The following is a 24365-nucleotide window of genomic DNA, read 5'->3' as shown; positions in this document are numbered from 1 at the left end:
AATGTTAAGCTTATGCTCAGCGGAGCTGGTATACGTGAAAATTATAAGGAGATTCTCAGCAAGGCAGTTTGCAGTTTGAACTCTAAACAGTGCACACTACATCGCTGTGAAAGATGTCCTGGGCCCAAAGCTATAGCATCTGAAAGTGCCAGCTATTTCGTAGATCATGAGCCACAGGAAGTTATTGTGCTTAAGCAATGGATACATACCGATCGGCCCACACTGGACATGTAGCAAATGGTAGTGGATGAATTTATTGAAGATGTAAAAAATAAAATATGGAGTCTGTCATGCAGTCATTAAATTGCCAAGAATCAAAGCTTGCATCTTAAAGGTCTTAAATGTCATCTGAAATACGAAGAGCTTGTTGTCCTAATGGATTTTGCAGAAAATTATTCTTTTATCATCCTGGATGCTGTGCAAGGCTTCCACTGGGACAATAGTCAAACAACACTTCATCCATTTGGAATCTACTTTCGTCAAAATGAGAAAGTTGAATCTCTAAGTTTATGCATTATCAGTGATTGGTTGCAGCATCACACTATTACAGTTCAAGTTTTTATCAAGGAGCTCATCAAATATATAAAAGCATGGTTTGCACAGATATCCCACATTCATTATTTCAGTGATGGCTCCAGTGCTCAATATAAAAATTTCAAGAATTTCCTATATTTGTGCTATCATAAGAGTGATTTTGGAATGACAGCCAAACGGAATTTTTTTGCTGCTAGTCACAGGAAATCACCTTCCGATGGGATTGGTGGTACAACAAAGGGGTTAGCAGCTAGAGCAAGCTTGCAACGGCCACTTAATGGACAAATTCTTACTCCCGTAGATCTGTTTCACTTTTGCTCTGAAAACATTAATAGAATTAAATTTGTTTTCGTCAGTAAAGACGAAATTGAAAAAAATATTTTGTCACAAGAAGAGAGGTTTAAACTTGGACAAACTGTAGCAGGCACTAGAGAAAATCATCACTTTTTACCTATTGATGAAACAACAATCAGATCAGCAGAGTTTCAAATGATTTTTCATCTTTTCTAGCTAAAATGGGTCACAGTAATGAAGGAGGCATATTAATTTCTGCTCTCCAACCGGGACAATATGTTGCATGCATCTATGAAAACGTATGGTGGATTGGGAATATCTGTGAGACCTCCACAGAGCAAAGGGATGCATTAATAAACTTTATGCACCCACATGGTCCAGCAAATTCATTTTATTGGCCACCAAGAAGTGACAAGTGCTGGGTTCCAGAACACCACATTATTGCAGTTATTCCAGCTCCAGCAGTAAATTCGTCTGGCCGGCAATACACAATTCCTCTTGATATTCATCAGAAAATTAATGTAGCATATAAAAAATTGAAATAGCTAGATAAAACAATCTAAGGAATCCAAGAGTGCCTTCTAATTTTACACAGAGCACTTAAATAATTTTACTATCAGGCTTGGGAACCTGTGTAAAGAAACCCATCTGTGGCTGTTGTTGCTAAGCCCCTATGGCAATGGGAATGCTGGTTTTCTCAGGTGAAATGAAACTAGCAGTGGTTAAGCCACTATGGACCATTGCAACTCATTTACACACTTCTTTTCCATCAGTAAGCTGATCATTAAACAGGCAACTAATTATTAGATGATTTTGCAAATAAATTTTACGATTTACATTCATTCTTAATAATAATAATAATTTTGTGTGTGTGTGTGTGTGTGTGTGTGTGTGTGTGTGTGTGTGTGTGTGAGAGAGAGAGAGAGAGAGAGAGAGAGAGAGAGAGAGAGAGAGTGTGAGTGAGTGAGAGAGAGAGAGAGAGAGAGAGAGAGAGAGAGAGAGAGAGAGAGAGAGAGAGAGAGAGAGGGGGGGGGGGGGGAATTAAGAAATAACATTGTTTCTATTTTTATTCTTTTGCTATTCAGACTTAAGCTAGGTCCTATTCATCAGGGCTTGTCCTTTCACTTATCCCAGACATTAATAAACATGTATAAGGCAAAATAAAAGATTTCAGGTATAATTTGAGTGCCAGATAAATGCATTCAAACTTCCAGTGCACCTCTTTGATGATGCTACTTTTTAGGGCCTTATATGCTTCCATTGCAAAACCAAATCCACTTTTCTAGATAGTTTAGAATATGCTCTTTCTAATGACCATAGTTTCGAAGAGTCTGGGGAAAACACTTTTTTTGAAAAATTTGACTAAAAATACCCATTTTTAGCACTTTTTGAAAAATCGTGAACTTTACCTTAGATTTGTCAAATAATAGAAAGCAATAGGAGAATGAAATTTTATATTCTAAGACATTGTGTTGGTGAGTTATGTTGTGCAAAGTTTCATGAACATACCACAATTACTTTTGGAAATATAAAAAACTAAAGTTTGCATTATTTTTAAACAGCTATTTTTTCGCCCAACTTTGCTTCGAATTATCTATATGAAAATTGCTCAGAAATCCTTTTCTTAATATTTTACTTTAAAGAGCTCTGAAAGTTGCACAAGATGGTCCAGTTTTGTTTTGTTCATGCATATACTTACAAAGATATCTCATCTCAAAGTTGCTGAAATTTCAAGGACGCACTATAGAAAGTTGTGCTACGGTCTTCAACAAGTGACTATCTCTGAAAGTATTGAACTGCTGAAACTGAAACTTAACCAGTGTTCATTGAGAAAACGTGTGAATGTTCATACAAAATTTCATCAAAATCCATGAGGGTCATGTGGGAGCCTCTAGACCACTTGGCATGGAATGACCCCGATGTGTGGCCGAGCGCCAGCCTTTATAGCACTTCGGCGGATGAGTACCTCGGAACTATTTTCCATCCCATGGTTTGACGTGTGAAAATAGTTCCGGGATCTGCAGCGACCTCTTCCTTATGTTTGTGTGGGCCGGTAGTTGTCCAGGGAGGCCACTGTGTCTTTACGGTGTTGTTGTTGTAGCCGTTCTTCAATATTGCCTGTCGGTTGTGTAGTATTCACTGTTCCTGCGAGGCGAGCAACTGTGGCTGTAGGCTGTCAGTTTGGTTGCTGATACTCTAGGCGCCGTGATGTCTGGTGGAGAAGGCCACAGCAGACCACCCCCCCACCCCCACCAGCCTGCTTGGGCGGCCAGCCCATGTCGACGTCTGACCCTAGGTTGGTGGGAGAGAAGAACCCTGGCCGGTGGGAGGCATCCACGTCTATGGGTGGAGTGACCACCTCAGGAGCGACCACCTGCGGTGATCCAGGAGACAGTAGACATGGCGGCGGGTGCACAGTCAGAGCCGGAGGCGGCGGCTGGGGCCCAGCGAGGGGAGGAGGGACAACCCCCCCGCGATCCAACTGCCGGGCTGCGTCCAACACAGATGGCAGAGCTGATTGATATGCGTCCTGCAGACAGATCCATCGTCGAGGATGACAGCCACCATTGACCAACCAAGGAGAGCCGATATCCGAGCAGGTACCCACCAAGAACAGTTGCAGGTGAAGACCAGCGCCCAGACTGGATCCTGTGGACAAAAACGTGGCCGCGGCGAGTGCAGGGGCATTGGAGGGACAAAGCGGTCCGATGAGGGTGGCCGTGAAGCTTTTCAGCCAGGGAAGACCCCTCTCGGACGGTGGAGTAGTACAAAAACAGAAAAATATTAAGGGCATCGTCCAGGGAGTGGAGAGGGCGTAGCTTGGACATCTGGACCTTGAAAGTGTGAAGGAACCGTTCAGCCAATCCGTGGACGCCGGTTGGAAAGGAGCGGTGTGAATCAAGTGGATGCCCAAGGTGGTGCAAAAAGCCTTGAATTCGGCTAACTGAGGGCCATTGTCAGTCGCCAGCGTCTCCGGAAAACCCTGAATGGCAAAAATGCGGGAAAGCGCTTGGATGGTCTGGGCGGACATCGTCGAGGTCATGTGGGAGACATAAGGCGGTGGCGCCACTTGCTGCTGCTGGCACAATGGACAGGAAGCCACCATGCGTGCGATGTTGGCGTCCATCCCCCGCCAGTAGATATGTTGGCGTGCCAGCTGCTTGGTCATGACATCCCAGTGTCCCACGTGAAGGAGTTCTAAGGCACGTTAGTGGAGAGAGGAAGGCAGGACCATCCTCCAACGATCAGCATCTCCCGAGATGAGGAGGACGCCATCAGGGGCAGGGAGGTTCTGGCGGTGGTGCCAATAAGCGCGGAACTCCGGAGACCGCAGGTGATAGCTGTCCATCGGCCACCCCTGTTGGACATAGTGCAGCAAAGTCCGGAGGGTACGACCCTCGGTCGTGTGACAAGCCACCAGCTCGGCACCCAGCGGCAAGGCAGTGACAGCGTCGGCTTCAGCAGCATCCAAGTGGAAACAAGCCACGGGGTCGGCGTCGAAAACGGGGTTGGCCCCCACCAGTAGGCGAGATAGAAGATCAGCATTGGCATAAAGTGCCGTGGCCTGAAACCAGATGTTGTAGGAATAACCCGCAAGGCACAGAGCCCAGTGCTGGAGACTGCGAGCAGACCAGGTGGGGATGGCGGACATAGAGCTGAACAACGAGACCAACGATTTGTGATCGGTGTACAAGGTGAACCGACGACCATATATGAAATTGTGGAACTTCTTGAAGCCAAATATGATCGCCAACGCTTCCTTCTCAATCTGGCTGTAGTTCCGCTGAGCTGGAGAGAGCGTCTTCGAGACAAAAGTCACCGGGCGCTCCACCCCGATGATGATGTGAGAGAGCACTGCCCTGATGCCATAGTCAGATGTGTCAGCAGCCAATGTGAGAGGAAATGCGGGATCGTACGGAACCAGGCAAGCCGGCGTCAGGAGAGCCGCCTTCAGATGGCAAAATCACAAGCCGGAGACAAGTCCCAGACAATGTTCTTCCGAAGGAGGCAGTGAAGAGGTTTCGGCAAGTCCGTGGCATGCGGAATAAAATGGCAGTGGTAGTAGTAGTAGTTCAGCTGGCCCAAGACGGACTTGAGCTGGGAGACATCCCGTGGAGACAGCAGCTTTTGGATGGCCTCGATATATTGTGGTGTGGGGCGAATGCCGGAGGCGCTGAGGACATGGCTGAGGTAGGTCACCTGAAGCACAAAAAAAAAAAAAAAAAAAAAAAAAAGACACTTCTCCTTGTTGCAATGTAAGCCTGGCAGCCTGGAGGACGCAGAAGAGGTGGCGGAGATTCCGGGCCAAGTCCAGAACAGAGGTTCCCATGGCTAAGATGTCATCCATGTAGTTCGTCGTACCTGGAACGTCCGTCACGGACTCCCAATAGCGCTGAAAAACGGCGGGAGCGCTAGCGACACCAAAAGGAAGGCAGTTATAGCAGAAAAGCCCAAAAGTTATGGAGATGACCAAAACAGCTTTGGACGGCTCATCCAAAGGTAACTGGAGGTACGCATCCGTCAGGTCAATTATGGCAAACAACTTGCCACCAGCGAATTTTGACAAAATATCCTCAACCTTCGGGATCGGGTAAGAATCGATAACAGACTGAGCATTGACAGCGGCCTTAAAATCCCCACAAATGCGCAAGGACCCGTTGGGTTTCTCAAGAACGACGATGGGCGTAGCCCAACGGCTACGGGGAATGGGGCTGAGAATGCCTTCATCATCCAGGCATTGAAGCTCCTGCCGTAACTTGTCATGGAGGGCAAAAGGAACCAAGCGAGCCTTATGGAATTTCGGGACAGCCGAGGGAAGGAGTTTGATGTGGGCCTCAAACCCTGAAACCCCCGGAGACGAGTTTGAGAAAACATCAGGGAACTCCTGGAACACTTGTTGGAGGTGGTCACCTGCCGAAAGAGACTGGACTGCTGGCTCCAAATCATGGATCTCCAAGCCCAATAAAGAGAAAATATCGATGCCCAATAAGTTCGTGGCCATGAGCGCAGAGAGGAACAATACCCGAGCCTGAACATCATGCGAGCGGTACTGGACCCGAGCAGATAACCACCCTTGGAGGTTAATGACATCATTACTGTAGCTACACAGGACCGCATGAAAAGGACAGAGAGGTGGGGAACCCAAACGATGGTACGAGTCAGCATCGATGATGGTGGCGGAAGACACTGTATCCACCTGAAACAGGAGGGGGACGCCATCAACCTGTATTTTCAGAGTGATTGCCGCTGTTGAAGGGGAAAAAACAGACTGCACAAAGGAAATCTACGGCGGAGGGACGGAGTCGTCCTCCAGAGAGTCGGGAGCAACAACAGACGTGTGGCCCACAAGCATCGGAGAGGACGACCAGCACACCTCCGCCTTGTGGCCGTTTTCTGCAGGCCGAACAGGTCACATGTCGAAACCGACAATCAGCTCGCCGGTGCGAAATGAAACTTTGCCGAGAGGATGGCAACCCTTGCCACTATTGTGGCTGATGCCGCCGTCACGGTGGCTGGTCCGGTGGTGGAGCGGCCCCACCCCCCGGATCTGGGAATGGGGGAGGGCCCTCCAGACGAGGGTACCTGTGAGACCTCTGTGAGGCATACTGGCGCCGCGATGGGTGGGCGACCAAGACCTGCATAGGAGGGAAAACTCTGTTGATGAGCGAGTAGACTGCTCAAGAGCACGAGCAACATTTAAGCAAGTTTCCAGCGATGGATCCTTCAACTTAAGAAAGTCGGCCCGCAAGGAGTCATCAGGAGCATGTACGAGAAGCATGTCCCAAATGAGCGCTGAACCATACAACTGTTTACACGAGGGGTTACAAAAAAAAAAAAAAAAAAAAAAAAAAAAAAAAAAAAAAAAAAAAAAAAAAGAGAGAGAAAAGGACAGGCCTTGAAGTGTGGCAATCCACTCCCTGTAAGATGGGGAGGGGAGCTTCTGACAACAAAAAAGCTTGTCATGGGCAGCCGCCACCTGGACCTGAGAATCAAAATACTCCAACAAACTCGAAGTCAATTGTTCGTACAAGAGAGCGTGCGGCTCCGTGTCGGGGTGCAACTGCTGCAACAGATAATATATTTCCGAACCGACATAAGCAAGCAAATACGCGTGCCTCTGCACGTCACCAACGACGTCATGTGCCAAAAAATGTTGTTCCAACCATGATACATAATTGCCCCAAGTCTCCAAAAACTTATCAAACTTAGGAAAAGCGGGAGGTGTGGCTCACAGCCCCACGAGCGGTGAAGCAGACGGAGCACTCGGTGCCAGAGACCTGCGGGAGACAGCGACAGGGCCTGCAATTGCTGAATAATAAGTTCATTCGTCTGCTGTATACTCGCTAAAAGCGCCAGGACGCGTGCCGAAGGCTGATCAATTCCCGGAATATCCTCTGCCATGGAGAACTAGTAACATACACATGAAAACTACGAACCAACTCGTCGCTACTGATATGTCTGTGTAAGCAGAAGAAAGTAACGTTCAAGTCCGAAAACAATTTATTGGAATGTTCAATTAACCACAACAACTTCTCCAAGTATAACACCAACATAAAACAGTGATCCGTCTTCGAATCACAACTTCATACAAGAATAATATAGAAAACAACTGAAATAATTTCCTACTAGTCTCCGCCAGAGACTTCTCCGATATACCTAGTCTAATCCAGAGATCACTGAGATCCAAGCTGGGCTGCCAAGGCGGCAGCTATCCACGTCTTCTGGCGGTCGCCGAACTGCCAATGTGTGGCCAAGCGCCGGCCTCTATAGCGCTTTGGCGGATGAGTACCTCGGAACTATTTTCCATCACGTGGTTTGACGTGTGAAAATAGTTCCAGAATCTGCAGCGACCTCTTCCTCATGTTTATCTGGGTTGGTAGTGCCCCCTGGTGTCTTTGCTTTGGTGGTGGTGGTGGTGGTGGTGGTGGTGGTGGTGTGGTGGTTGTTGTTGTTGTTGTTGTTGTGGCCGTTCATCAATATTGCCTGTCGGTTGTGTAGTGCTAAGGTGTGCCTGCGAGGCGGGCAACCACGGCTGCACACTGTCACTTTGGTTGCTGATACTCTAGGCGCCGTGATGTCTGGCGGAGAAGGCCACAACACCAGCCTTGTTGAACAAATCTCACGTCTTTCATGTACTACATAGGTTTCATGCTTTTTCTCAACTTCAAACTGAATAGACATACACAGTTTTGATAATAGCTGCCTCATATTTAAAATCAAGCACTGCTAAGTTAACCACTGTTTTTCTATACATTTTACATAGCTTAAGGCTAAAATGGGAAAAAATAGGCTCCCTCCCCTTGCTACAGCTTTCCTTATTACACTTGTAATCCCTTGGGTCTATATGACCCATGTGTTTAGAAATTCAAGTGTAGAATTTTCGCTCCTCCTACTGTCATCCCACTAGGAGCTGCCTTGTTGTTTCTCGCATACTGTGTCTTCTTGATAGAGATTTGTAGGCCTGCTTCAGTTGCTTGTTTCCAGTCATGTGGTTTGTTTAACAACCAATTTTCTTTATTATATATAAATTAAAAACCAATCCTCAAGACTGACCAACCAATTATTCTCGGCACAATAAAATTAACAGTAGATCGCTTAGCATTTGCAGACTATATAGCCATCTTAAGTTGTGATGTTTCAACAGTCAAAAACCAGATTGAACTCCTGAAAGAAACTGCGGAAAAAATCAGCTTGCAAGTATCTTTTGAAAAGACAGAATATATGACTTGCAACAAATAAGCACCAAAATCCATGGAGACAAAATATGGCAAAATTAAATGAGTCCCACAATTTAAATACCTCGGTGAAACGATTCAGGAAAATGGAAAAGAAACAAAAGCCAACGAAGTCAGATGCCAAAGAATGGACACTGCTTATAGACTCACTCAAAATATCTACAAAAAACACGTCTCCAAGCACACAAAGCTACCGACATTACAATACTGTCATAAAACCAGAATGCCTATACAGGTCACAGACACTAATTTTAAACAGGGAAACAGACATCGAACACATTCAGAAAAAGGAACGGAAGGTCATAAGAAAAATTTTAGGACCAAAACTTTTAGATGAACGGTATCGGCTCAGAGGTAAACAGGAAATCAAACAACACTAACATTCACAGTGATATTAGAAAATGCAGATTATGATTCTATGGACAAATCAAAGGAATGAATCCAGACAGACTTACAAAGCAAATAGTTCAATTCAATGAAAACTAGAGTAAATCTAAAACAGACCCAATGAAATGGATTGCCGAAATCAAAACAGATCTGAAATTAACAGGAATTACACCAAAGGAAATCCAAAACAGGGAAATCTTGAGATCCAAAATTCACAAGTGGCAAATTGACCCAGACCAGAAACCAAAGAAGAAGACTGGAACAATGTGGTCTGAAGAAAGAAAAGAAGCCCAGAGCAAAAGAATGAAAGTAGTATGGGGACAAAGAAAGACAAATGCACGCCATTAAGTCACACACACACACACACACACACACACACACACACACACACACACACACAAATTAAAAATGGCAAGAGACTCGCTTCAGAAATTTATGAGTCTGAATGTGTTACCCATTAAAACAACTACTGCTTTCTACAATCTCCTCTTGTTGAAAATGCCAGTGGCATTCCCATCAGCAAAAAATCAGGTGAGACTGAGAAATGTACATGTTAAATTCTACAAGAACAGTAACACACATCTATGTAGTGAAGCAAAACAGCAGTTTCTATGCCACAGTGTGGCCCACTTGGTTCTGCACATGCCCACGAGCAGCTCCCTCCGTACTCACTTCTTTTCCATCAGCTCCTGCGTATCGCTGAGGTCAGATACAACATCTGACGGGAGAAGATTGCAGCCATTAGGAAGTACCCATCTGCAGTTGTATGCTACAGATTTGTCTCCCTCACCCCCCCCCCCCCCTCCATCTTAATGTCATCCTTTGGCAAAGTGTAAAACTTACCACCTATATCCTGGGTTCTTTCTCAAATGAAAAAGAAAGATGTAGAAAGAAGTGATTATTAAAACAGATCCTGTCTGTCAACTAGCTTAACCATCATAATTTCAAATCTATTTGTCGACTACTGACATTACCTTACTGCTTGCTGTACTGCGTGGATCCAGAAGCCCAGTATTTTTCTGTGTGCATGTAAATACAGGAGTCAGCCACATTTTACTTAGCTTGAAAGAAGAAAAAAAAAAGTCACTCAAGTTTTCTTGAGCATATTTACTTACAAAAGTTGGTACAAATCAATTACTGAGATAACCAGTAAAAATGTAGTTACAGAAATGTTTATTATCTGCATCTGTTAAAGGAAACGGAATGATATATAACAAATAAAAAGCATTAACATTGTTCTGAATACCATCCATATAACAAAACTGTATTAGGAAATTCTTATTGCCTCCCTCACCTTGTTCCTATATTGCTGAAAGATAAAAACAGCCACAAACATGCTACCCCCAACCCCCAACCCCCCCCCCCCCCTCCATCTCTCTCTCTCTCTCTCTCTCTCTCTCTCTCTCTCTCTCTCTCTCTCTCTCTCTGACCACATTCTCCAGATCTAAACTCTTCCTAATAACAAATCACTGCAGTGCACAGCAACAGCTCTCATGCTATGCAAATTATTTATAAGAAACTGAACAAGATGTACGCGATGATGACAGCCCAGCCCGTGCCGGCGAACGACGCGTTGAGCGCACTGGACACCGCCCACCACAGCAGGCCGTACAGCACTGCCTGCAGGGACAGGTGTGCCACCAGCAGACTGCAAAGAAAACACCAGGCATGTCACTTCCATGGTACAAAACGAGTAGCTCATTTTCTCGAGACTAAAATTCCAAAGTGAAAAACTTGACCATATTAAATACACAAAACAGTGCTAACTTCAGGACAGTTTACATCCACATCCATACTCAGCAAAGAACTGTGAAGTGAATGGCAGATGTCACAAGCATGTGTTAAGGTTTCTTCCTGTTCCAATCACATATGGAGTGCAGCAAGAAAGACTGCCTGAATGCATCTATGTGCATTGCAATGTGTCTTGTCTTTCCAGTCTGTACAGAAGCAATACATAGGGGTCTGCGGCATGTTCTTAAGAGTCTGGTTCTTGAAATTTTGTAAGCAGTCTTTCACAGGACAGCTGACCCTTCTTTTCAAGTGTGTGCTGTTCAAATTTTTCAGCAGCTCTGTGACGCTCTCCTGTGGGTCAGACAGACATATGGCCTTTAAGAATGTATGTTTTATTTTTCCTTCACACTTCTAAATCAATTTTTGTTGTGACTAGTATTGATCACAATAGACCATCTTTACATCTATGGGGTTGTGTAAGCAACTGGCAACCACATGGAATTTCAGTTGTTCCGTATGGGTATGACGTGTTGCTTATACAACTACACAGATCTGAAGGTGATCAGCTTTGAACAATATTAGTCATAAGAGCCCTACAATCAGGCCCTGAAGACCATGTAAAAGTTGACGAATGCCATGCCATCCTCAGTCCTTGCAGTCACTGTCTCTCAATCGGATAGCTCCTCACTTGGCATCACCCCAGTCCAGTTCTCCCACCGAGGAAAAATCTCTGGCAGTAGCATGAACTGAATCCGGGTACACTTTGCTACACAGGTGAATGAAACTAGTCAAACCACATAAAAATATCCAGCTGTGACCTCAAAATAAATGATACATTCTAAATATCTAAATGATTGCCGAGTCTCTCACAATGGTTATGTCAGACTGTTCTAGACTGCATCTCGTGTTAGACCTACTTCATGCAGGTTCTACACACACACACACACACACACACACACACACACACACACACACACACACACACACTCTAGAGTGTAAGAGTTCCCGAGTCAAGATTTTCTACACAGAATTCTATTCATAGTGACATACAGCACTCTTACAATGGTGGTACGTTTAGTGAAGCAGGAGACACTAGACATCTGAGGATAAGGGCAGAAAAGGAAATCTCGCAAAAGGCACTTATTTATGGCCTTCTTTATGAAATGAATGCTATCTTTACAATTAGAATATGTGCACATTTAGTGCACGAGATGATCAAACTTTTTTACTTCGTTTAACTTGATTCCTCACCACAAAGTGCGATAATCTACACCTACATCGATACTCTGCAAATCACACTTCAGAGGGTGGCACAGGGTGCATCAAACCACATTCACAATAATTCTCTATTATTCCACTCTTGACCAGTGTGCGGAAAAGACAAACACCTATATCTTTCTGTGCAAGCTCCGATTTCCCTTATTTCATTATGATGATCGTTTAAGTAGACTGGCGTCTACAAAATATTTTCGCATTCGGAGGAGAAAGTTAGTGATGAAATGTCATGAGAAGATTCCACTGCAATAAAAAAAAGGCTTTCCAAATCCTGTATCATGTCCTTGACACACTCTCCCCCCTATTTCACGATAATAGAAAATGTGCTCCTCTTCTCTGAACTTTCTCGATGTACACAATTAATCCTTTCTGGTAAGGATCTCAGACCGTGCACCAGTACTCCAAAAAATGATGGACAAGCATAGTGTAAACAGGCTCTATAATAGATCCGTTACATTTTATAAGTGTTCTGGAAATAAAACACAGTCTTTGGTTTGCATTCCCCCACATCATTTTCTGTGTGCTCGTACCCATTTAAATTTTTCATAATTGTAGATCCTAGATATTTAGTTGAATTTATGGCTTTTAGATTACATCTACATCTACTGACATATCGTGTAACCAAAGGTTAATGGATTCCTTTTAGTATTCATGTGGATGATTTCACACTTCTCATTATTTAAGGGCTAATTGCCACGTTTTGCACCATTCAGATATCTTTTCTAAATCGTTTTTCAATTTGTTTTGCAGCAACTCAGTACAGCCACAAACACTATTTTTAACTCAAAGGCTGGTAATTAAATGAGGTAATATTTACCAAATTCAGGGTTTTCACAATTATGCCACAGTACAGCTACTGACTTATGCCACTCACTTAACACACTCACTTAGTGTTGACAGCAGCAGCCAGCCAGTAAAAGCAAGACACAGAAACAATCTCTACATCTTCCATCCATCCATCCATCCATCAGTAAGTAAGTAAGTAAGTAAGTAAGTAAGTGTTTGCAAGGCATCCAGCACTCTATAGCATATGTCTCCAATAGGATTTTTCAAGGGTTGGGGCAATTAACGACATTCTCTAAATATCCAAGGCCCCACTTAGAAATGAGGCATTATAGCTCATACAGTATTCTGGTTTTAACAAAGAAAATAATCAATTTTTGACAATATAATGTAATTTGATAGACAAATCTACTCACCAAGTGGTTGCAGGCAAACACACATAAAAAAAGATTTTACATTTGCATGATTTTGCAGCCAGTGGCTCCTCCTCCTCCTCCTCCTCCTCCTCCTCCTCCTCCTGACAGAGGGTTGATGAGAAAGGTAGAGGGATGAAGGAAAAGGACTGGAGATGTTTCGGAAAAGAAGCAGAGTTCGGGTAAGTCACGCAGAACCCCAGATCAGGGGAGACATACCAGACAGGCTGAGAAAGAATGACTGACTGTTGAGGACGCCACTTGTCCAGTGTAGTCACAGTTCCATCCTAAAACGACATGTGTGTCCGTTCTCCCTCCCAGCTTTTCAAGTTCAAATTAGATGATATCAGTATTGTTTGAACACTGCAACTTTTGCTGCCGAGCATTATGAGAGTGGTGGGAGTAGAATGTTTGTGGATGCATGGTACCAAAAAGGTGCAGGGAGACATCGCTATTCCATGCAGGCAATCTGCAGCTCATACAGATCATTCGCTGTGGTAGAAATTAAGCAAAGTAGTAGTTCATGTAGGTCAGCAGTCGCTCTGATGACTTCCGACTTCTGTAGAGACCAAACAAACTACACAGCGTGAACTTCAGTTGCTAGGCTCCTTTGTTTATGTTTAGTGTTTGACTGACTCTCAGTCTGAGGTTTCTTTGTGTTAAATAGTGTACTGGTTCATCACCAACAGAGAGACAGTGAGACAATTAACAAATGAAGAAATATTGAAATGGACAAAAATTAACACATGAAGCATGTTAACATTGGACAAAAACTGAACATTACTCTACCAACATTAAATACAAAAGTGAGCAAACAAAAATAATTGAAGCAGCATTTTCAGGAGGAGGAAACAGCAAACAAATAGAAGTGTGCAGCAGTCAGTTTCCAGAACTGGAGAACATGCTGCTACAGTAGATAAAAGAATCTCATGTTTCAAACATTGCAATTGACAATACAACAATTTGTGCTAAAGCAATATATTTGACACAAAAGTTGGGGCTCGCAGAGTTTATGGCATCGTTAGGATTGAAAGGTTCAAGAAGAGACATAATTTAGTGCATAAATGTATTCAAGGTAAGGCTCGAAGCACGAAAATTGACACTGTTCGATCAGGGAAAATACTCTTCCATCAACCACCCAACTTCAGCCCCTATAATGTTTTTAATGCCGATGAGACAGACTTATTTTATCACCTGCACTGTGAAAAATTTAGTAAACAAACACTAACTGTTTTGTTACATTGTAATGAAAGTGGAACAGAAATGTTGGTGCCACTGATAACTGGAAAGGTGAAGAGTCCATGCTACTTCAAAAATGTTAAGTCATTTTCCTGTCAATATACGTGGTGATCAACAAAGATATTGACTCCTTACCCTCTCCCTTAAAACCCACATCCTTTCATTTTTCCCTCTCCTTCCCTCTTTCCTGACGAAGCAACTGCCAGTTGCGAAAGCTCTTAATTCTGTGTGTGTGTTTGTGTGTTTTGTTCATGTGCCTGTCTGCCGGCGCTTTCCCGCTTGGTAAGTCTTGGAATCTTTGTTTTTAAGATATGCAAATATTTTAATATGTTATTCTACAAGTAAAACTAAAGAAAAAAGTTCATATAAACATAGGTCTGGAAACTTTAAGTTATGGAGTTACAGCTAATAAAAGATTTTGCCTGAAATTTAGCAACTTCGCTAATATGAAGCCATAGCAAAACTGCACAAGGTTAAAGTAAAGCACGATTCCCATTTACTTTGTTATTATTGGACTGGTGAATCAAATAAAATATGAACCAGATGTGTATCTGCAGTAGTTTCCAGAACATCCAGAGAAGTAAAGAAGTAATTTCATAAAATTTTTAATTTATTAACTACTTGGCCCAATTTATTTTTAAATTCCAGACAACAGCACAAAGTTTTCAACATAAGTTGTAGATAATTTAATTTTTGAAAAATGATGGTAATAACCTTAACTGAAACGGTATGAATGTGTCAGATAATCTGCTTTTATTAATACCATAGCACATATGAATTCTTGTTAAACGGGAAAAAACAAAGCTCAGGGTTAAGTAAGATGCACAGTGTACATAAAATTTCACAGAACATTCACAATAAACATTCTACAATGTCTCAGAGTTCAATGCTTTTAGCTGTACGTGTATGAACAGATTTTGTTGCTCGTTTCAGTTTCACAAGATTGTTCATAATTTTGTCTAATGTTCTTTCACTGAACAATAAAGAAAACTATCCCATTTCAAAGTTAAAAAACAACTGCAACATCTCGATAAGGGCTGCCAACAATGACAAACGGTTCTACATTCTTAATGGAAATTAAACAAATTTACTTGCATAATTATCTATGCTTCTCTGGATGTTCTGGAAATTACTACAGCTACGCATCTGGGACACGTCTTATTAGATTCACCAGCCCAAATACATGGAAAGCAGCTTTTCTTTAACCTCATACAGTTTTGCGATGGCTTCATATTAGTGAAGTTGCTAAATTTCAGGCAAAATCTTTTATTAGTCGTAACTCCGTATGGACTTCTTTCTTTAATTTTCTTTGTAGAATAACATATTAAATAATTTGCATATCTTCGTAAATCACCCTGTATATGTAATGCATATGCATGGGTGATAAAAACTACACTCCTGGAAATTGAAATAAGAACACCGTGAATTCATTGTCCCAGGAAGGGGAAACTTTATTGACACATTCCTGAGGTCAGATACATCACTTGATCACACTGACAAAACCACAGGCACATAGACACAGGCAACAGAGCATGCACAATGTCGGCACTAGTACAGTGTATATCCACCTTTTGCAGCAATGCAGGCTGCTATTCTCCCATTGAGACGATCGTAGAGATGCTGGATGTAGTCCTGTGGAAAGGCTTGACATGCCATTTCCACCTGGCGCCTCAGTTGGACCAGTGTTCGTGCTGGACGTGCAGACCGTGTGAGACGACGCTTCATCCAGTCCCAAACATGCTCAATGGGGGACAGATCCGGAGATCTTGCTGGCCAGGGTAGTTGACTTACACCTTCTAGAGCACGTTGGGTGGCACGGGATACATGTGGATGTGCATTGTCCTGTTGGAACAGCAAGTTCCCTTGCCGGTCTAGGAATGGTAGAACGATGGGTTCGATGACGGTTTGGATGTACCGTGCACTATTCAGTGTCCCCTCGACGATCACCAGAGGTGTACGGCCAGTGTAGGAGATCGCTCCCCACACCATGATGCCGGGTGTTGGCCCTGTGTGCCTCGGTCGTATGCAGTCCTGATTATGGCGCTCACCTGCACGGCGCCAAACACGCATACGACCATCATTGGCACCAAGGCAGAAGCGACTCATCGCTGAAGACGACATGTCTCCATTCGTCCCTCCATTCACGCCTGTCGTGACACCACTGGAGGCGGGCTGCACGATGTTGGGGCGTGAGCGGAAGACGGCCTAACGGTGTGCGGGACCGTAGCCCAGCTTCATGGAGACGGTTGCGAATGGTCCTCGCCAATACCCCAGGAGCAACAGTGTCCCTAATTTGGTGGGAAGTGGCGGTGCGGTCCCCTACGGCACTGCGTAGGATCCTATGGTCTTGGCGTGCATCCGTGCGTCGCTACGGTCCGGTCCCAGGTCGACGGGCACGTGCACCTTCCGCCGACCACTGGCGACAACATCGATGTACTGTGGAGACCTCACGCCCCACGTGTTGAGCAATTCGGCGGTACGTCCACCCGGCCTCCCGCATGCCCACTATACGCCCTCGCTCAAAGTCCGTCAACTGCACATACGGTTCACGTCCACGCTGTCGCGGCATGCTACCAGTGTTAAAGACTGCGATGGAGCTCCGTATGCCACGGCAAACAAACTGGCTGACACTGATGGCGGCGGTGCACAAATGCTGCACAGCTAGCGCCATTCGACGGCCAACACCACGGTTCCTGGAGTGTGTGCTGTACCGTGCGTGTGATCATTGCTTGTACAGCCCTCTCGCAGTGTCCGGAGCAAGTATGGTGGGCCTGACACACCGGTGTCAATGTGTTCTTTTTTCCATTTCCAGGAGTGTATATTCAAACTATCCTTGAGTGCCTGGGATGTAATGTTGGCTGTTAAAAATGGAAAATCATCTTGTTTATTGACCAGCATGAGTGCACCTGCAAGATGTGCTGTGCCTTTTCTTTTCTTTTCTTTTCTTTTCTTGAGTCATCAGTCTTTTGACTGGTTTGATGCAGCCCACCACGAATTCCTCTCCTATGGCAGCCTCTTCAACTCTGAGTACATTTGCAACCTACATCCTTAGTCATTCACTGAATGTACTCTAATCTATGTCTTCCTCTATAGTTTTTACGTTCTACAGCTTTCTCTACCAATATGGAAGTTATTTCGTGATGTCTTAATATATGTCCTACCATCCTGTCTGTACTCCTTATCAGTGTTTCCCATAATTCCTTTCCCCACCAGTTCTCCGGAAAACCACCTCATTCCTTATTTTATCATTTCACTTAAGTTTCAACATTCTTCTGTAGTCCACATTTCAGATGCTTTGATTCTCTTCTGTTCTGATTTTCCCACACCCCACAATGCTGTGCTTCAAACACACATTCTCAGTCATGTCTTTTTCAAGTTAAGGTCTATTCGTTATGATGTAGATGAAGTTAAGGAATACACCCCCTTAGGCAGCAAAATAACAATCAACCCTGATTCTAAGTTCCTCACTATTCTCATTTCTGCAACTTCTCGTTACTTTCGTCTTTCTTCAATTTACTCTCAATCCATATACCATACTCACTAGGCTGTTCATTCTATTCAGCAAGTCTTCATTCTTCTTCACTTTCACTTAGGATAGCAATGTCATCAAATCTTATCACTTAATCCTTTCATGCTGGATTTTAATTCCACTCTGAACCTTTTTTTTATATTTCTGTTGTTGTTTCTTCAATGTATAGATTGAATAAAGGGGCACAAGACTACATCCCTGCCTTATACCCTTCCTAATCAAAGCACTTCATTCTGTTTCTTCTACTACTCTTCTCAGAACGTCAAACTTTTTGCATCATTTGACATTGTCAAATGCTTTTTTTAGGTCGCCAAATCCTAAGAAGGTGTGTTGATTTTTGTTTAGTCTTGCTTCCATCATCAACTGCAACATCGGAACTGCCTCTGGTGCCTTTATCTTTCATAAAGGCACACTCATTGTCAGGTAACGTACTCTCAATTTTCTTTTCCATTCTTCAATATATTATTCTTGCAGCAACTTGGATGCATGAGCTGTTAGGATGACTGTGCGATGATTCTTGCACTTGTCAGCTCTTGCAATCTATTCTACACACCAATGTGGACAGCCACTTTTTGCAACTTCTCCCAATGATTTTAGAAATTCTGATGGAATGTTATCTATTGCTTCTACCTTATTCAATCTTGAGTCATTCACATCTCTCTTAAATTCTGATTCTAATACTGGATCCCCTACCTCTTCTACACTGACTACTGTTTCTTCTTCTTGTATCACGTCATCAGGTAAGTCTTCTACCTTATAGAACCCTTTAACTGACTCTTTCCACCTATCCACAATCTCCTCTTCATTTGACAGTGGAATTTCCATTGCAGTCATGGTGTTACTACCCTCATTTTTAATTTCACAGAAGGCTGCTAGGACTTTTCTATGAGCTGAGCCATTCCTTCCAACAATTATTTCTATTTCAGTTAGTTTGCATTTGTCATGCCCCTATTTTGCCTTTGCTTCCCTGGACTTCCAATTCACTTCATTTCTGTACTTCAGAATTTCCTTGAATTTTCCTATTACCCATGGTTTCTTCGCAGTTACCTCCTTTGTATCTATATTTTTCTTTCCAACTTCCGTGATTGCCCTTTTTAGTGATGTTCATTCCTCTTTAACTGAACTGCCTACTGAGCTATTTCTTATCACGGTATCTATAACCTCAAAAAACTTCAAGCGTATCTCTTCATTCCTTGGTACTTTTGTACCCCACTTCACTGCATACTGATTCTTCCTGACTAGACTCTTCAACTTTACTAATTTGTGATCTGAGTCTATATCTGTTCCTGGGTATGTCTTACAATCAAGTATATGATTCCGGAATCTCTACCTGACCACGATTTATTCTAATTGAAATCTTCCTGTATTTCCCGACCTCTTCCAAGCGTATGTTCCTTTTGTGATTCTTGAACAGAGTATTCGTTATTAATAGCTGAAATTTATTGCAGAATTCAATTAGTTCTTTTCTTCACTCATTCCTAGTGCGAAGCCCATGTTCTCTCATAACCCTTTCTTCTACTCCTTCCACTACCACCACACTCCACTCCCCAATGATTATTAGATTTTCATCTGCCTTTATGTACTGAATTACCCATTCAGTATCCTCATATACTTCATCTGTTCATCTCGGACTTGCAATGTCAGCACGTACACTTAAACTATCATTGTCAGTGTTGCTTTGCTGTCAACTGTGATGAGAACAATCCTATCGCTGAACTGTTCACAGTATCACACACACTGTCCTACCTTCCTATCCACCAGTGGCGGCTGCTGTGTAAGAGTACAAGAGCATGTGAACACCCTAACTTTCAACACCTTGTGGTTTTAGTGGTTATTTTTGTTTGAACGCTGTTAAACGTAATCTGAAAGATACTGCACTTAAATCTACCATGCTAGTGTTCCTCTACACTCCGTGAAACTTGGGATCAGGATCGTGAGCACACATTCAGTTGTCCATGTTTTAAAGAGCTTTTGCGAATGTGCAACTCATGCGACATAATTGCCTGACGGGCTAAATACAAACAATGTGCACAGCTCACACTGTGCACAGGGGCATAGCGAGCCCTTGCCACACAACTAGTAATTTAGGTCAGGGCCAGCAGGTGGTAACACACTGCAGCAGACTTTTATCCCCGTTCGCTCGGCATAAATCCTGCTAAATGTTAGCACACTCCACAGGTGTGCTAATTCAGTCACTATATACTGTAGTAAAATTAGATCAGATGTCAATATATTTTAAAGTCATACTGACAGTAAACCTACTTTGTGGCTTTCTGAATGAGTTATAGTATATTAAGTTATAAATTTTATCATACAATAATCCATTTGAGACACTGAGAATCATAAGGCGATAGAGCACATCACCGTTGATTGTGAGATTGTAGCATTTATGCGTGCTTCTGAAATCTGTTCATCTTATGGTGAGTCACATTTATCTGTGTTGTAGGCCCACACTGCACATATGAAAACTCAGGAAAAGCTGTTGTCATTGGTTTCTCCGATATTCACTTAAATGTGGGATCAGCAGTGGCACAGTTTAGGCCATTATGGATCTCACCACCTCATTTGTATTCTAGTCAAGTGACCAAGTTTGTAGACATTACCGCTCTAGTGTCATCATTTCCACAAATGTTTGGAGTTTATTGTTTACTGTTTTACTGAGTGAGAATCTGATTTCTTGTGCAGTGTAAACATGAACTATGTTGACTATTTTAAATGCTAACAGAAAAGTAAAGCTGTGAGGATGTCACATGAGACGTGCTTGGGTAGCTGAGATGGTAGAGCATTTGACCTCTAAAGGCAAAGGTCCCGAGTTTACGTTGAGCTCCTGCACACATATTTTATCTGCCTAGAAGTTTCATAACAGCATGTACTCTGCTGCACAGTGAAAATCTCATTCTGGGAACAGAAAAATAAATTACCAGGAAAGATTACCCAAGAAGGAACTAGCGCCTCTGAGAACAGATCCTCCAATTGAGATAGTGCGAAATCAAATAAGCGTGAATACAAGCGAACATTTAACACAAAGTTATAGCATAAGTTGTTGTGTGGTTGCAGCATATGAATATCCGATTTTCAGGCCACAAATTCGTGAAGTAATATATCTGTTAGGGATCTTATACAACTCTCCGAAAAAATGAAAAAGCATAAAAATGCCCACTTACACAAAACAATGCAAAATGGAGAGTTGCAAAAGCTTATACATTATTTCCTTATTGCCCTAAACTGTCCTTAGTTACATACAAAATAAAAAAAAAATCCAAAAAACAATTCTTTCTTTTGTCATTTAAGTTACGCATATTTATTATTATTATTATTATTATTATTATTATTATTATTATTATTATTAGTGTTGTTGTTGTTATTGTTATTCAAAATTGCTGTAGTTCTATAAACTTGTTGACAAGCATACCTGTTATACAGCAGATGCTATTAACTTCATACTCTCAAATTTATCTGACTAAAAATTTGTGAACACCCAGAATGTATATTCAAGAGTTGGCACTGCTATCCATAACGAATCCCACTGCCTTTATGCCATTGTCTGCTGCTGTACACATCTGACCATAAATCCTTGTCCTCTTTCCACTTCACTGATTCCCACCACTATATCTGGACTGAGCCTTCGCATTTCCCTTTCCAGATTTTCTACCTTTCCTAACACATTCAAACTTCGTTCATTCCATGCCCTGACTCACAGAATGTTATCCTTTCAATGATTATTCAATCTTTTTCTGACCATCACCTCCCACTTGGCAGTCCTCTCCCGGAGATCTGAACGGGGGACTATTCCAGAATGTTTTGCCAATGAAGAGATCATTACAACACTTTTTCAATTAAACGCTACATGTCCTGTGAATACTCATTACGTGTTTTTAATGAAGAGGTTTCCATTGCATTCTGCATCCCCATACCATTGATCATTGCTGATACTTCTGCCTTTAGAAGCAATCTCCCACCCCAAGGGCAAGAAAGTGCCCTAAATCCCTGTAGTCCTCTGCCCTCTTTGACAAAGCTGTTGGCAGAATGAGGGTGACTTCTTATGCCAGATGTCTTTGACCACAATTGCTGATGATTTTTATTCAAAATTTATGTGATGGGAGGGTTTGAACCTGGGACCGAGGACATTTTGATTATGAATCAAAGACACTACCACTAGACCATGGGTAAAGTTCTGTATCACCAGTCTACGTAACAAAAATGTAGTGTTTCTTCCTCCCAGTTGTACAAGCCACCTTCAGCCACTTGACCAAAACATCATAAAATGCCTGAAGCAAAAATACAGGAAGATTCTTATACAGAAGAGGCTGGCTTGTCTTCATTCCACAACCAGAAAGGTTATGATCTTTGACAAAAGGCATTTTGTAAGAAGAGTGTGGAATTCTGACCAGAAAGCACAATCTCAAAATGCTTCCAGGAGGTAGCCTCCATCAGGTACTTGCAATTGACATCACTTCAGAAAATCAAATAATAGCAGCTGAACAATGGCAGGAAACAATGGGGCGAGGGAGAAAACTTAGTACCTTAGCTTCGATGAATGTTTTGACTCCAATGAAAGTGTTTCCGACTGTCAGTCCATGACAACTGAAGTGTTGCTGGAACAGATGGCGGAGAAATGAGAGGAAACTGAAGACGAGGATGAACTGTTAATACACTATCAAAAACTACTGAAGCAATGGACACAGTTAAGAGTTACGTTTTGAGTTTTAAAATTGATGGAGAAGTGAAGGACATCTTAACCAAGACAGACACTACAATATTAAAATCAAGACAAAAGAAACAGTCAATAATTGATATGTTTTTCAAACCTTTGTGATAACAGGACTATGTATGTTATCACGCTGTAGTGTAGTTAGGCTGTACAATACACCAAACAGTTTGAATGACAACCCTTTTTTGGTTAGCACAGGTGATTCATTAATGAAGAGATGCTGAACAAATGACGTTTACTTTTTAAAAGAAAGTGTACCAAAAACAGGAATTTTAGTGGGTTTTTATTTATTCTAATCACATGTGAGGTTGTCTCATGACACACCTGCATGGCTGATAGCACAAGTGTACACTTTCGATACACTGGATTTAGCCAGTGTCACCACATCTGTCACATTTTTGCTTCTTGTATACCGATACATAGTTTTGAGAGTTTCTGGGTTTGATATTCCAAACGTAATTTCTAAAAGGTATGTTTTGAATTATAATTTACTGCTACATCACAACAGGACTTGTCGCATTTTGAGATCCCGTATTAGCACAAACATGGGCACACTTAGTTCTGCATTTTCAAGGATGAAAAAATCGAATCATTACCAAATTAAGCATTTTTACATAGTAAATTTTGCTGCTTATGACATTCAGAATCTGTTATCCTTTCAAAAATAAGCTAAGGAGATTTCACTGTAGTGAGTTGGTTAGTGACAAGAATCCTTAGTTCCTAGCAAGCTTTAGGAAATCAGTAAATTTTATCCCAAATTTTACTCTTTTTGTAACAAAAATCAATTTGTTGATTGGTAACTGCAACAGCGTTAGTTTGGTAAAACATCAAACCAGCTGGAATGCAGCCCCACTGTGAATGCTGTTCTTGAGCGTGTGACAAGTTAGTTTCTTATTGTTAGCAGCTGGAAATGGAATTCACTGATGTCCAGTTACTGCCAAGTTGCTGGCATGCTGGGAGGGCTAACAGGAGAGACATACTAAAAATACCAAAGGTAGGTAGGTTGCTTGGTTGGTTTTGGGGTTTGATGCGGGCTAAACATCGACGTCGTCAGTCCCCTGTTCCAAACAGACATACTTGTAAAAGGCCTATACAGTAAAAGCGTAACCTCTGCACCCAGAGGAAGGAAACACCAAGGGGTACAGAGCTAAAATGAACACCACAATAACACACAATAGAGGACGCTTAAAAGGAGCAGAGCAAATAGGTGACTAGAGTAAAACAGACTACAGTCATTGATGGATTAGGTAAAAGGTCAACCACTCAACTACAAATGAAGATCCTCCAGCTGGAAAGCGTTGACAGAGGTACCAACACAACTTGTTACCATAAGAGACACTATTTCGCTATCCATATCACAAAAGTCGCTGGAGTGGGTGTAGCCTGACAAACCACGCAAGAGCGCCCACACTAAAGTGAGTGATAAAACCCAGCTGCACGGATAAAACGTAAAACTGAATCATCTATATAGGCATCGTTACCTAGAACTGAAGGAAGTGCAGCTGGAAATTAAGGGACTGCTGCAAGGAGGCTAAAAGGGGGCAGTCCATCAGAAGATGGACCACTGTCAGCCCTGCATCACACCAACACTTGGTCGGTGGGTTCTCACGGCGAAGGAGATAGCTGTGGGCCAACCGCGTACGTCCAATTCGGAGATGGCAGAGAACAACAGAGTCCCTACGAGTGCTCCTCAAGGATGAGTTCCATACGGCCGTGGATGACTTTACCATGCG

General features: G+C 42.7%; 1 protein-coding gene across 6 annotated transcripts in view; it reads right to left on the bottom strand.

The window, feature by feature from the left end:
• Window positions 1-10107: 10107 nt before the first annotated feature.
• LOC126284653 (putative fatty acyl-CoA reductase CG8306) overlaps window positions 10108-24365 on the bottom strand; it is a 174613-nt gene continuing 160355 nt past the window's right edge. For all 6 annotated transcript variants that reach the window (XM_049983753.1, XM_049983757.1, XM_049983758.1 and 3 more), the window contains exon 9: window positions 10108-10599. In XM_049983753.1, coding sequence (XP_049839710.1) covers window positions 10461-10599 — 139 coding nt within the window. In that variant the 3' untranslated portion in view covers window positions 10108-10460. The remainder of the gene's footprint in view (window positions 10600-24365) is intronic.

The sequence above is a fragment of the Schistocerca gregaria genome, chromosome 8 (genome assembly GCF_023897955.1).
Source record: "Schistocerca gregaria isolate iqSchGreg1 chromosome 8, iqSchGreg1.2, whole genome shotgun sequence".
NCBI lineage: Eukaryota > Metazoa > Arthropoda > Insecta > Orthoptera > Acrididae > Schistocerca > Schistocerca gregaria.
This window is presented reverse-complemented; position numbering and strand designations above follow the sequence as displayed.